The sequence below is a fragment of the Papio anubis genome, chromosome 1 (genome assembly GCF_008728515.1).
Source record: "Papio anubis isolate 15944 chromosome 1, Panubis1.0, whole genome shotgun sequence".
Taxonomy (NCBI): domain Eukaryota; kingdom Metazoa; phylum Chordata; class Mammalia; order Primates; family Cercopithecidae; genus Papio; species Papio anubis.
The window spans coordinates 151,958,731-151,974,434 of NC_044976.1; the positions used below are offsets into that span (position 1 = coordinate 151,958,731).

Genomic DNA, 15,704 nt, shown 5'->3' on the forward strand with positions numbered 1-15,704 from the left:
GGAATTGTTAAGTGGGCATTTTTGAGTCCTACTTCTTTCAGTATTAGGTTTGTAAGATCAAACTATTTTATTGCTTGTAGTTGTGGCTCATTCCTTTTCATTTCTGTATATAATTCCATTGTGTATAAATATACATATATACACATATATTCATGCATACATACGTATAAATTTCAATTCTACCATTCATAAACATTTGAATTGATTTGGGTTTGCTGTGACTCATTTTGCTATGAACCTTTTTATATAATACATGTCTCTTTGTTTCCCACACGCATGCTGTGCGTGCGTGTCTTCTAAATGTATTTCGAGGAGAACAGCTGGGTTTATGGGGAAAATATATGTTTAACTTTAGAAGATAATGGCAAATGGTGGAAACAGATAAAGAAAATGTGGTAAATATATGCGGTGGAATACTATGCAGTCTAAAAGAACAAGGAAATTCTGTCATGTGCAACAATATGGATGAACCCGGAGGACATTATGCCAAGTGAAAGAAAGCAGACACGGAAGGACAAATACTGCATGATCTCACTTGTATGTAGAATCTACAAAAGTCAAATTCACAGATGTAGAGTAGAATGGTAGTTACCAGAGGTGGGAGAGAGAAGGGAATGGAGAGGGGCAGGACAGGAAATGGGGAGATACTGCAAAGGGTACAAAGTTTCAGATAGACGAGGAGTTCTAGAGATCTACCGCATAGCATGGTCACTACAGTCATTAATAATGTGTTGTATATGTCAAAATTTCTAAAAGAATGGACCTTAAATGTTCTCACTACAAAAAAGGTGAAGTGACTGATATGTTAATTAGCTTGATTTAATCATTCCACAATGTATACATATATCAAAACATCACACTGTACCCCATAAACACATACTTTGAATATTCTAATTTATTATAAGAGTAATTTTATCTATTAGTTACTACTATATAGATCTATTTCCTTCACTCAGAAGCATGTCACCACTTTAATGTAAGCTGAATAAAACTTTGTAGTGTTCTGTATATGTATGACCTTATAATTATTGTGAATTACTTTTAGTCTTTCCATAATGAAAATATTAAATAATTTAATCATTTCAGTTTAGCACAGAAGCTTTTAAAAACAGCTTGGATATAAGAAACAGAAATATCCTACAGCAATAACATGAGAAGTAAAAACCATGATATCCACTAAAAAAAGTAGGTCGTCTGAGAAGCAAGCTAAAAAAACTAGAAAATAGTATTTCTATCACCAAAGTAGGTTAGATCTTCATTCTGACTTGGTTGTAACAATGGCAATGCTTCTTTATTATTAAAAATACAGAATAATCACTGATTATCAGGAAGATAGGCTTTGCAAGAAGAAACACCTAACTTAAAGCTATGGGGTTATAAAGGAATTATTCAGCAAAACCCCAGTGCAAAAAATAGAGTGTTAATTGGAATATTACCAGTGAACACAGATTACCTGCTGAAAGGCTGAAATATACCTATGTACTACAGTTCTTTCCAATTGAGGAGATGCTAGTCCAATGACTGGCTATTTACCGAATTATAACAAAAAGCTATTTCTGAAACATTAAAAGGGTCATGTAATAAAAATAACATAATTATAATGTATTAATATATTGAGGCCTACGATGTTTTCAGAGGTTACTTAGAAATATTCTCCATGCACATTAAGGCTTATTCTCTAGAAGTTACACACATAACTTAGTTTGAGTTACATAGTTAATTCATGTAAAAACGCTGTACTTTTTAAGGCCTGTAATTAGAACTAAACTCTCCCATGTATTTAATATAAATTGATTAGGTTTTACCACATACACCTAATCTTAACTGTACCAGCATTATTTTTACAAGGCTTAGTATGTACAGTAACAATAAAAACCACTACATTCTAAGACATTTCTCAAAACTGCAGAATGACAATGAAAGCCAATTCCCACTTTTAAAAGCATTCAATTTATCTATATCAAAGAACCTCATAAATTTTTCAAGTTACTCAAATAATCACTATATTTCATATTTACAGTCAATTAGCTGCCAAATTTGTCAAAGTACACACAAAAGTCAAATAAGCAAATAAGACTATGCACGACCTTTCTTGATATTTGTCCCCTAAATTCTAACCAACAAATAAGACTTCACTGATGTACATGTGGAACTCAAAAGAAATCACTATTCTTATGAAAATGAACAGTGAACAGAAATACTAAGGATACATAATTTCCAGACAATAAAATAAAATTCAAGAAAACCTTGCTTTTAAAAATACAAAAGAAGAAATACAAAAAAGTCATATACATTTATTACATTATTGGAAACTGAAATTCAGTGTCCCTTTTTTTTTTTTTTTTTTGAGATGGAGTCTCACTCTGTCACCAGGCTGGAGTACAGTGGCGCAATCTCGGCTCACTGCAACCACCGCCTCCCAGGTTCAAGCAATTCTCCTGCCTCAGCCTCCCAAGTAGCTGGGACTACAGGCACGTGCAAATGGTGCCTAATTTTTGTATTTTAAGTAGAGACAGGATTTCACTATGTTGCCCAGGATGGTCTCGATCTCTTGACCTCATGATCCACCTGCCTCGGCCTCCCAAAGTGCTGGGATTACAGGCATGAGCCACCATGCCCAGCCTAGTGTTCCCTTTATCCCCAATCCTTCCTAAGACTGGGAGGAGTGTAAGGAAAAAATATGAATTCTCTAGGTTAAATGTAAATTTTTTAATGTATATGTCTGTTTGGAAGTCAAAGGCTTAAATACTTTTTCAGTTAGAGATAAGTTGAACTTTGTACAAATTTTATGTTTTATTTTGTCTTGAAAAGTAAATCTGAAAAGTTTCCAAAAGAAATGTTAAATTTGTAAGCCGGAGGCAAGAAAGACACTGTAGACATATCTTGATTTAGATGTGGTGGTAATCCAAAAAGTGGTATACTGCTTTTAACAGTGTAATGCACAAGAGGGAATGCTTATTTCGTCACTTAGCCAGTATCTTTGGAAAGAGATTAATCTTCCACTAAAAAAATCACCCCCAAAATGAACTCCTGTATAAATACAATTTTCCACACATCAAATTTAATTCAAGAAAATGAGTACTGAGACAACAGAACATAAGACACTAGAACTCAGAAACACATTTGTCCAGTTCATAATTTTATAGATAAATGGAGACCCCAAAAGTTAAAGTTGTTCAAGGTCACTAGTTAATTGTCAGGGGAAAAAAAAAAAAAGAACATTATGTTTAATGCATTTTGGAAAGTTAATATTGATTTTTCTTCATTTTTATGAAAAAACTGAAAGTTATGAAATTGTTTTCCAATCCTTTAAGGTAATTTAAATAGAACTGCATAAAAACTATACTTGGAGATAATAGTAGCACTGCTTTTGAAATAATCATCTCAGCAACATGGAAAGGAGAAACAGATAGAAAATGACAAGCTTAGTCAAAGTTACCATCTTTTCCCTCAGGCAAACCCATGTAGGAGCAAAACGTAAACTGGCATAATCCTCTACAATCGGAATAAGGGGTATAAGAGAAAATAGATGTGTGTGGGCACACACGTATGCTGTGATTGTGTGCATGTGTTTGTGTATGAATATACATGTGAGTGTCACTGGAAACTGGAATTTTAAAAAAATAAACAAAAGGATCATTACAACATATGTACTTGCCCACATGTTTACAGAAGGAAAATATGTAGTTATAGGACAGCCCCATCGAAATACATCCAGGTACAGGCATACCTCAGAGATATCAATGGGTTTGACTTCCAATCACTGCAATAAAGTGTATATCGCAATAAAACAAGTCACATAAACTTTTTGGTTTCCCAGTGCAAACAAAAGTTATGTTTACACCAGACTGTAGTCTATTAAGTGTGCAATATCATTGTGTCTTAAAAAAAGTATGACCTTAATTTAAAAATAATTTATTGCAAAAAAAAAAATACTAATGATTGTCTAAACCTTCAGCAAGTCCTATCTTTTTGCTGGTGAAGGGTTTTGCCTTGATGTTGATGACTGTGGACCAATCAGGATGATGGCTGATGAAGGTTGGGGTGGTTGTAGCAATTTCTTAAAATTAGACAATAAAGCTTACCACACCAATGGAGTCTTCCTTTCATGGAAGATTTCTCTGTAGCATGCAATGCTGTTTCATAGCATTTTACCCACAATAGAACTTTAAAAACTGGAGTCAATCCTCTCAAACCCTACTGCTTTTTTTTTTTTATCAACTACGTGTATATAATATTCTAAACCCTTTGTCATTTCAACAATGTTCATAGCAGCTTCACCAGTAGATTTCATCTCAGGAAACCACTCTGTTCATCCATATAAGCACCTCCTCATCCATTCAAGTTTTATCATGAGATTTCAGGAATTTAGTCACATATTCAGGCTCCACTTCTAATTCTAGTTCTCTTGCTAGTTTCACCTCATCTGTAGTGGCTTCCCCTACTTAAGTCTTGAGCCTCTCAAACTCATCCATGATAGTTGGAATCAACTTCTTCCAAACTCCTATTAATGTTGATATTTTGGCCTCCGCAAACGAATCACAAATGTTCCTAATGGCATCTAGAATGATTAATCCTTTCCAGAAAGTTTTCAATTTACTTTGCCAGGTCCATCAAAGGAATCACTATCTATGGCAGCTATAGCCTTACACAATATATTTCCTAAATAATAAAGCTTGAAAGTCTTAACTAATCCTTGATTCATGAGCTACAGAATAAATATTATATTAGCAGGCATGAAAACAACATTCATCTCCTTGTACGTGTCCATTAGAGCTCCTGGGTGAGCAGATGCCTTGTCAAAGAGCAGTAACATTTTGAAAGGAATCTTTTTTCTGAGCAGTAGGACTCAACAGCAGACTCAAAATATTCAATAAACCATGCTGTAAACAGATGTTCTGTCATCTAAAACCCCAAAAATTTAGGCTTTGTTGTTCTACTTGTAGAGCACACAGAATACATTTAGCATCCTTCTTAAGACCCCAAGGACTTTCAGAATCGTCAATGGGCACTGGCTTCCACTTAAAGTCACCAGATGCATCAGCCCGTAACAAGAGAGTCAGCCTGTCCTTTGAAGCTTTGAAGCCAGGCACTGACTTCTCCTCTCTAGCTATGAAACTCTTAGATGGCATCCTCTTCTAATAGAAGGCTGTTTCACCTACAATGAAAATCTGTTGTTTAGTGTAGCCACCTTCATCAATGATCTCAGCTAGATCTTATAGATAACCTGCTACAGCTTCTCCATCAGCACTTGCTGCTTCACTTCATACTTTTATGTTATGGAGATAGCTTCTTTCTAAACCTTATGAACTAACCTCTGCTGGCTTCCAACTTTTCTTCTGCAGCTTCTTCACTTTCTCAGCATTCACAGAATTGAAGAGAGTGAGGGCCTTACTCTGAATTAGGCTTTGGCTTTAGGGAATGTTGTGGCTGGTTTGATCTATCATCCAGACCACTCAAACTTCTCCATATCAGCAATAAGCCTGTTAAGTCTTCCTGTCACTCATGTGTTCACTACAGCAGGTAGCACTGTTAATTTCCTTCAAGAACTTTTTCTTTGCATTCACAACTTCACCTACTGGCACAAAAGGCCTAGCTTTTGGCCAGTCTCAGCTTTTAACATGCCTTTCTCACTGGGATTAATCATTTCTAGCTTTTGATTTAAAGTGAGAGACATGTGACTCGTCCTTTCACTCAACATTTGTAGGGTTATTAATTGTTGTGTCTCAGGGAATAGGGAAGCCTGAGGAAAGGAAGAGAGACTGAGGGAATAACTGGTTGGAGGAACAATCAGAACACACACAACATTTATCAACTAAGTTTGCCATCTTATATTGGCATGGCTCGTAGCGCCCAAAACAAGTACAACAGTAGCATCAAAGATCACTGATCACAGATCACCATAACAAATATAATAATAATGAAAAAGTTTCAAATATTACAAGAATTACCAAAACGTGACACAGAGACACAAGGTGAGCACATGCTGCTGAAAAAATTGTGCCAATAGATTCGTTCAACACAGAGTTGCCACAAACTTTCAATTTGTAAAAAATGCAAATTTGTGAATTTATAATAAAATGAAGCGCAATTTTGTATACCTGCACACAAACATGGAATTAAACCCCCAAATTTAGTTCCTTTAAAATGGATCTAAGAGTCCTTTTCAAAATCAACTATTTTGTCTACCATGTTTATTCTGACCATTAGCCCAAATCACCACAATTTACAGGTTCTACTTATTTCTTGGTCAAACACTGAAAGGCTACCTTAGAAATATTTTAAATTCTATCTCATCTAAAGATTCTTCTCCAAAGCACATGCATCAGTCAGAGCCTTTAAATGATCACCTAACTTACAATTATAAACTCTTTTATAGCTAATCCTTATGCAGACACCTATACTGCACATCATAAGCATGAAACTACTAATGTTACCAACCCCCAACCAACTTAATCCACTTAGACCATAGTCACTAACCTCTAGACATCTTTTAGTTTTGTCCCTAATTAGACCATTCAAGGAATAATACCAATTTTGGTCACCAATTTAAAACACAGGGTTACATAAAGATCATTGCTTCTGAATTGAGTCAGACTTCAATTCTAAAGTCAGCATCACCTAGTACTGTCTTTGCAAACCTGTGCTTGTTACTTAATCTTTGGAGTAAGCAAAAATAATAGCTAAAGTAATTTATAAAATAGTAATAATAACCTCAGGACAGAAAATAGCTTTCATCTTGTATACTAATTCTGATGGATTGGTAGTAGCTGCTAGAGTAGGGGTGGAGGGCAGTGTTGCCAAGGATTCGGAAACCAAGTCCACAACTGGCAGGAAAAAAGATGTCTTAATAAAACAGATGTCTGCTGCAGACAACAGAGGGAGAAGTGGTGCTATTCATGACTGAGAAAATGAATATATGTTGCCTGGACCGTGGCAAGCACCCAAAGAAAGGTAATTCCCTTGCATTCTTCACCAAGTAGAATATAAAAATCAAAGAAATTCAGGCTCTGGAGATGTTTCCTTCTTTTCTACAGTTATCATTGAATGTCAGACATTCTCCCATGTAAATATTCCAAAATAAATGTTAACTTTCTCATACTTCTTAACCTGTCCTCTTTTTTGAATTTTTTCTTTAAAAAAGAGGGGGAAAAAACCTTCAGCCTTCCAACCCTCTGGGAGTTATCCTCCCAAATTGGAATTCCTTTACTTTTTGCTGTTGCTATGCAATTACTGTAGAGTTAAAATAGTCTGAAAAAGTCAAGTCCTTTCTATGCTTTTACAAACTCATTTTATCTATGATACTCCTATTAAATAGCAGCCTACACTTTGAGACACATACTACCCCTCAAGCATCACATAAAATAAACTAGATCTTATTCACAACAATATCTTAGAGCACTTTATAATTTACAAAGCATGCTAAATATGGTATCTCATTTGATCCATATAAGTTCCTATGAATTTATTCAATAGTCTTTTCTAAGAGGTATAAATTTTATCCTATAAAATTAAATTTACTGTTCACAAATTAATCCATTTTTCCAACTTCTGAGCTACTTTTTAATCCAATTCATTTGGTCAATTACGCTTTTGACTGCTAGATACTCATTAACATAACACAATAAAACCTTAAGTATGTGCTCACAAAAAATTCTACTTAAGTGTATTTTCTAGTCAACAGAGAATAAAACTTTTTTTTTTTACTTCTGCACCAAATCATTTTTTAAAGCTACTCATATGCATTACCGCATTAAGTTCAGAATACTGAAGATAATTTAATATTCATTAAAACTTCTATCTCATGATGGCTCAAAATAATATCTTGAATACCAATTCTAACATAGTCCTAAAAATGTGAAAATAAGAAATTGTTCTGAATACATGTGTGGCTCTTCGAAATTTGTTCGTAAATGCCCAATAACAGCTTCCTGAGTTGTCACTATTTCCCCCTTCTAAAAAAATGGTAAATCAAGTGTTCTAATTTGATAGGGTCCAATTAAGATACTACTATATAGACATACAAAATATGTATATAATCATTTTACTCAAAAGCGTGAAATGTTTTATTTATAGTAGTTTGTTCAGTCTTACATTATTCATATATAGGCACTTTCATATTAGGTAGTAATCGACTAGGATTTGGGGAAAAGAATAAAAGGATAAAGTCAGCTAAATGGAAATAAAATTCATGAAAACAATCTATTATACTACCACATATATACTATGCGCGAACATAATATTTTCAAATAAACTGATAATACAAATAGTATTACTCAAATAACAAACTGTATAAATTAAGCCAGTGTATGGTTCTCTCTGCTTTCCCCATTGGCATGCACTGCTGCATTCTCTTTTTTTTTTTTTTTTTTGAGACAGAATCTCGCTCTGTTGCCCAGGTTGGAGTGCAGGAGCACGATCTTGGCTCACTGCAACCTCCGTCTCCAGGGTTTAGGTGATTCTCCTGCCTCGGCCTCCCCAGCAGCTGGGACTACAGGCGTGAGCCACTATACCCAGCTAAGTTTTGTATTTTCAGTAGAGACAAGGTTTCACCATGTTGGCCAGGCTGGTCTCAAACTCCTGACTTCAACTGATCCACCCACCTCGGCCTACCAAAGTGCACTGCTGCAACACAACCTTAAAACAACAAAAAATAAAATACCACTGTGTCTCTAATGTTCCCTAAGTGTTTCTAATTTTCTTTGGTGAGTTAGAAAAGTAACCTTGAATAAACTGTAAATTATTCAAAGTAAATCTACTGGGTTTTTTAACTGAGTATTTCAAATGGCTTTTGAAAGTCTAAATTTTGCCTTAGAAATCTTAGAGCCAAAAGAAACCTTAAAGAACATCTCAGTATTCTTCTCATTATTTTAAAAATACAATATATGTATGTAGCAAACTATAAGGTACATTATTAATAAAAAGCAAATGCACTATATACACTCACACATATATATACACACACACATAGATTCTCGCTAGTTTAACCTTATTCTACATTTTAAAAAAATGTTACCCGGAGAAGTTAAGTAGTTGAAGTTAGTATAGCAATGTAACAAGTGTTTATTTTTTACTTTGGCAAAACAGTTTGCAGAGTCTTCTGATATTCTTATGGAAGAGAAAGAAAAATGTCGACTGGATGAAGGAAGGAAGTTAGATCATTAAAGACCAGCCTTATCTTGAGGTTTTAAGAAACTCAGATTTGCATTTTATAATACGAAGATAACTAGCACTACTTTGGAAAATGAATTGGAAGGAAACTTAACACTGGAAATAAGACTACTTAGGAAATTAATGCAAGTCTCTTAATGAGCGATATGGGCATAAACTAAAGTGAAGACACCAAGCAGCACAAACTGATTTGAATTGTAGATTTGGCAGGACTTCGTTATCAACAGGATGTGGGAGGTGAACTGTAATACAAGGTTGGTGTCCAGGTTTTTAACTCAGATTCCTGGTTACTTAAAAATGCCACTCAGATGGTAAATCTGCACAGAGTGGGGGGTAAATTTTGATGGAGGCTGGATTTGGTGGCTGTGATGACAACTTTGGGACATTCTGAATATACCAAGCTAAACATTTTGGATTGCTGAGGACAACCATGTGAAAGTATCTAGCTACTACTTGGAAATATAAGTCAGGAAAATTCTGTGTTAGAAATACGCTTCTGGGTAATGGCATAATTTATGATGACAATGTTCAGAATTCCATGAAACAATGCATAGAAACTTGGTTTCAGTTCATACAAAATACAATTGGCCCCCCATATCCACAGGTTCAGCACCTACGGATTTAACTAACCGTGCATGGAAAACATAGTTAGGCCTACCTACAGTGGTTGTAAGTGTACTGAATATGTACAGACTTTTTTTCTTGTCATTATCCCCTAAATAAAGAACTATTTACACAGCATTTACATTATAGTAGGTAACAAGTAGACTGGAGATGATTTAAAGTATATGAGAGGATGTGCATAAGTTAGATGCAAATATTATGCCATACGATATAAAGACCTTGAGCATTCTCAAATTTTGGTATCTCCAGGGTACCTGGAACCAATCTCCCCCACAGTTACCAAGGGGAAACTGTATTCAGGTACCATACAAAACCTAAGGGGTACAAATGAATAAGACATTAACCTCTAGAAATTTACAGTCGGACAGGAAAAACAAACTTGTAAATAAGTGATTACAAAATTGTTCAATGTGTGCAATTACGGCGATGTGTATAAAGCAGACAATGGCAACAGGGTCAAGAATGGAAGCCACTAGAACATTAGGTCAGGTAGATTAAGAGAAGACTGAGAAATATGTAATCAAGAGAGGAGGAAATTTCAAATACAACAAAAAAGAGTCAACACTATCAGATTAACAGAGGCCAACACTAGAAGAATGAATATGCTGGATAGCAATTACATCACTTCATTGGCTAGGCTACAACAATGATTCCCAATCTGGTATTGCCAGACCACTGGGCCAACAGTAAGGATGTATAACTATTCTCAGTATTTCAAAATGCCTTTTAAAAATTGTAACTTTACCTAATATAGCCTAACTTCTTTACCGCTGACTGGAATTATGTTAGCTCAATGTAGTAACTCTAGCATCTTTTATTTGTCTCTTTTTATTAGTAGTCACACATCTGACTGATAAAAGGAGGAAATTAATGATTACTTAGTAGAAATAATTTTGTGTTATAAAATAGCAGGTTTACACAGAGAAGGAAATAAAAACAATCCTTAGTACTTAAAAGTCTAGACTCAAGGGCTAAAACACTGGGCCATAGCTAATAAGAGTATGCTTAACAGATATTAACGAACTGTTCAGTTCAAAACATTGGTTAGCTAAGTAAAGGGTTGCAGGCACATGCCTTGAGAGTAGTCCAGCTAAAAGAGACTGTGGTTTTAGTTGATTACAGCCTTGCTCTGTGCCAACATGAAGCTCCAAAAAACCTATTCTAATGTTAAGCTATATTAATAGGATTACACACAAGTGAAGGAGTGGTATAACAGTTTTAATGTATGCTATTCAATAGTATAACTGGAATGAAATGGCCCACTACTATATTCTAAATTTTAAAACATACAACTACAGATCATCCAGAGAAGGGAAGTGGATAATTTTATCTAGAAAACACTCTAGAGCTGTCTTCAAATGGCAGAAGGGATATCACAGAGAGAGAGAATAGTGGGCTTTTCATTGCTACAGAAAGCAAAACTAGGATGGGTAGACAGACATTACAGAATGTCAGATATTCGGCCAAATACAAAGACCTTATGAATATAAGAATTACTGCCAAAAATCGTGTTAGACCCATCATCATTGAATGTTTTTTTACAAAGGAAAGATGATCCATCTCTTAGCATTCACACTACACTGTAATTGCATGTTTAAAATTATCTGTCTCTCCGAATAGAATATGAACTCTTTGAGGGAAGGGTTATAGTCTTATTTATGTTTTGGCCTCATGGAATCCAGGAATGAACATTGTATACGGCTACTGTACAAAAAAAAAAAGTCTATTGAATTAATAGGTGAATGAAGAAATTGAATGTTTTAAGAAACACTTCATTGAAAAAATGAGATGCCCTTTTGGGCCCCTAAATTTTTAAGATTTCCTTAGCACAGAGTCTCATGCAGAACTCATTCTACTCCATAACACAGCCTAGGGAGGGTGTGCATAATGAATTTATTTTACTATGTGATAAGGAGCACAGTTAGGCTAATTCGAACTGCCATCTTTATCTGAAGTGCTAATATTAATTACAGTTTCTTTGCCAAACTAGAAAAGATATAATTCCTGATCTTTGTATTATGAAACCTTAAGCAAATGCTTCAGTATGAAAATATTTATGAGAGTATCTCAAACACAGAGGAATCTCTAGAATGTGAGGATTCAAAAAATCTTATTCTTTAAACATGTTAAGTAGTAGGCAGAGCAAAATCCCATCAGGTGACATGGAAAATTAACCAGTAACACTTAACCGCCAGAAGAAAGAAAGGAAGAACTAAGAAAAAAAGGAAAAAACTGAAAAGATTTTAAGAAATTACAAGTCATAGCATCATATCTGAATGGCATCTGGCTGAAGGATTTTCCTCATGTTCTGCTAAACCTTTCTACCTTCACAGCTTCACAAGAAACTCTACCACAAACTAGTTGGGAAAATAAAGTACACAACATAAATCAGTGGGTTTGGTTTCTTGATTTTTTAACCTTTGGTGAAAGGACAGCCAGGGAAACAAACGTTGAAAGTACTGCTCCAGATAACAGGAATATCATAAATTATGGGTAGATCTTATTCCCACCATTTTAACTAAAGTAGACATTTGAAACTGTCTGAATGCGTGTCTTGCATATAATAGTACTCCCTCGCTTAAATAAATAAGATAAACGTAAACACATGGCTAAACTCTATTTTGGAGTCCACACGATCTTACAAAAAGCAGTCCCCAGAGATGCATACTACCAGTGATTGGTCACTTAAAAGGGAAACGCTTTAAAAAGTTTTACTTAGGAACACACATTCAATGTAGACAAATAATGATACAGCTATAGGCACCTTGCACAGCTGTACAGATTAATATACACGCACAGGGAAAATTTACAAATTACTTTCACTGTTTGAGTTAATCTAAGAGACAGGGCCTGGAAGATGTAATCTTTCACATAAACATCCTAGACGTGTGAAATTAATTTTCACAATATCTTCCTTAAAAACAAGGCAAAATATAGACACTGGGTCCCAGTTACATGTTTCTGGAACAAGAGAAAAATACACTTTCGTGTCAACTACCTTATCCAGGAACTTAATTTTTATTAAGCTGCTTTTCGAAATATGAGCATTGTTGGCACTGTAACACTTCATAGACTGATATTTGCAGGATTCTAAGAACGTGTGCTTGTTGTAAAGACATATTTACTTCTTTTCAAGGAGAAAAACAATTTTGAGTGTTGGGGAGGAACAAAACCACTTGAAGAGAAAATTAACCTAACCCCAAATTTCCTGGACACCCTACAACGGCAAACAGAAGGGGAATGACAGAGAGTGTAACCCAGCATCAGCCTGAGTGGGGACAGGGAAGGGTTAGAAAGGGAACAAAAAACCGGACTCTCAGTTTGGCAGAAAGGCGGGTATTGTGAAAGGATGGTTTGCCGCGGCGGGAGCCAGAGAAGAAGGTGCAGCCTGAGCCCCCCGTGGCCCCTCGCTCCTCCCAGCCCGTCCCGCGGGGTCTGTAGGGCCTCAGCCCGACCCCCACACCGCGCGGCCGGCAGGAGGCAGCGGCCCGGACGCTGTACCTGCCCGCCAGTCCGCTCTGCCCCGCGTGCGGCCGCCGGGAGGCCGGTGAAACTGCGAAGGCCGGGGCGAGCGAGCCATTGGAGCCCGGCGTCCCAGCGGCGCCGCTCCGCCCACCTGCCTCCCGAACGCGGCCGGGACCCCCGCGCCTCCTCAGCCGGCTCCAGCCCTCAGGAGACGGCCCCGTCAGCGCCTCGGCCTGCCGGCGCGCCTCCGAGCCCCCCGCCAGCTGGGCGGTCCCCATCCTCGCTCCCCGCTGTCAGCCTCCACTTACCTTCAATCGCCATGATGTGCTCGCCATGGACCGCACCAACTAGATGGCGGGGGCAGCGGGCGCGAGGGCGGGCGGAGGACACGCCGAGTCCGCCAGCGAGAGGGGCGGGGCCCGGCCCGGAGTCGCCCGGCTGCGCGGCCGCAAGGGGCGCCGCGGGCGGGGCGAGGGAGGGGCCCCGAGCACCGCGAGTGCGGGCCGCTGAAGAAATGGAACCTTCCCGGGGCCGCCGCCGCCGCCGCCGGCGGCACGTGACGCCACCCCGCCCCCACCCCACCCCATCCCACCCCACCCCACCGCCCCCACCGCGCCTCGCGCCTGGATTCGAAACAGGTGCCCTGCCCGGAGAGCCACGGGCCCGCGCCCGAGACCCGCCCGAGGCGCGCCGAGCACTTGTGGGGGCCCGGGCCCGAGCTTCCTGGCGCCGGGCGCCCGCCGGTTCCGTACTTGTAGCAAACGGAGTCGATAAAGGAGGCGAGTGGCAAATGATGTGGTCAGGACCAAGGACAGGTCTCCTTGGTTGAAAAGGATTCCACCCACTAACTCAGATTTGGTGATAGGAAGGTCTGTTTTGGTTTCGTTTGGTTTTATTTTGTTTTGTTTTGCCCGAATCAGCCACATACTTGTCTCAGATCTCCGCTGTGAAGTGGAGGAACAGCTAGTTCGCAAAAAGCAAAGAAGAGAGAGGAATCCTGAGCACAGCAGTTGTCTCTCTTGCTCTCACACACACACACACACTCACCTGCACGCACCCACTTCACCCCTTAGCCTCGCTCTTGATAAGCCTTGCTGGCACACAGAGCTTGGTTTACCTCTTGGAACTAAGAGTTGGAATTTGTCTACACACAGCAAACGCACATTTGAAGCCACACAAAAGTAGGGGTCAGACAGACGTTCTGACAAAGGACCTGGAAAGCACGTCACATGCAGGTTTTTAAAATTTGTAAACCTGTGAGCATTGTCAACAGTCCCAGGCCAACCCTGAGCACAACAACAATTGGCCACTTAGTTTTTACTTAAGATACTCGAACCGCTCAACCATTTACTCAACTCTCAACTTCGTTTAGTAATTTGAGGACCTGGACAATCAACAGCATAAACAACATTGAGAAATAGGGAGTTTAGTGATTCTCCCTTGTGGAGGAAATGCTAATTCCTAGAGCAAAATAGCTATATAGGGACTGACACAAAGAAGAAATATTTTACACTTATGTAAGTGAGGTTGGACTGTAAATCTAGAGCAGAAACTGTCTTCCATTGCTTTTATATAACCTCTCCCTCAGTCGCAGTTTATGCTCAATAGACATTCATCCTTTACCATTTTCGTTAGTTCAGTGAATATCTGTGGAGCCGGCACTGTGCTGAAATCTGGCTACAAGCAAGAATTGTTATTGAGGGATCAAACAAAATACTGTTTTACTCAGAAAACATTAAAATGCCTATACTTTAGGAAAGCTTCATGAGAGAGTTTATGATAGACATCTAGAGGATTCAGGTAAAATGTTTAATGACATTTTCCCCAGGCAGCCTCCCTTAAAATAATCTTGAACTCCAAGACATTGATCTGAACTTGACACCACAATTCTGAGTTTGTGGTTTCTGGCTAGCTCTGAGTAATCCAATTTTTCAAACTTTTAAAGAATTTCATATTGAAAGCCCCAAAAATTTAATCATCCTTTCCTCACCAATTACACAGCTATTAAGTAAATAACCAGATTATGTGAGTTTCCCTAACCTAGATTAACATCGCTATTATTTGTTCAGGAGACTTATTTGTGTGTGTATGTGTGGTGAACTTGAGTTTCAAACTTGTTGAATAGAGGAGTTTAGGCCAAGGCCACTGGATATTGATGACCTTTCCCTCTGGATTAGAATGCAGAATTCTCCCTACCAACATTGCTTTTAAAAAAAAGAAACTATGTTTTCCAAATACTAACTGGAAAATTTCTGAGACTGATGTTGGAAAATATCGTATGGATTTCCTCACCCAAGATTTCATATAGATGCTGAGTTTGCTTAGCAGCCACTTGGAATCAGATTTTTAATTTAGTGTCTTACATATTCTTATTTATAAAGTATGTTGTGGGTTTGATACTTTTAGGGATTGTCAATTATTTATAATTTGAATGTTTTACATTT

At 37.8% G+C, this 15,704-nt stretch overlaps 1 protein-coding gene across 5 annotated transcripts in view; it reads right to left on the reverse strand.

Moving 5' to 3' along the window:
* Window positions 1–13,672, reverse strand: part of SYT14 (synaptotagmin 14) — a 223,530-nt gene extending 209,858 nt beyond the window's left edge. For 2 of the 5 annotated variants that reach the window (XM_003893147.4, XM_003893150.5), the window contains exon 1: window positions 13,569–13,670. In XM_003893147.4, the coding sequence (XP_003893196.1) occupies window positions 13,569–13,581 (13 nt within the window). In that variant the 5' untranslated portion in view covers window positions 13,582–13,670. Of the gene's footprint in view, window positions 1–13,568 lie in introns of all 5 variants that reach the window. The other 3 variants (XM_009187933.1, XM_009187917.2, XM_009187910.2) reach the window with 3 other exon arrangements.
* Window positions 13,673–15,704: the final 2,032 nt, after the last annotated feature.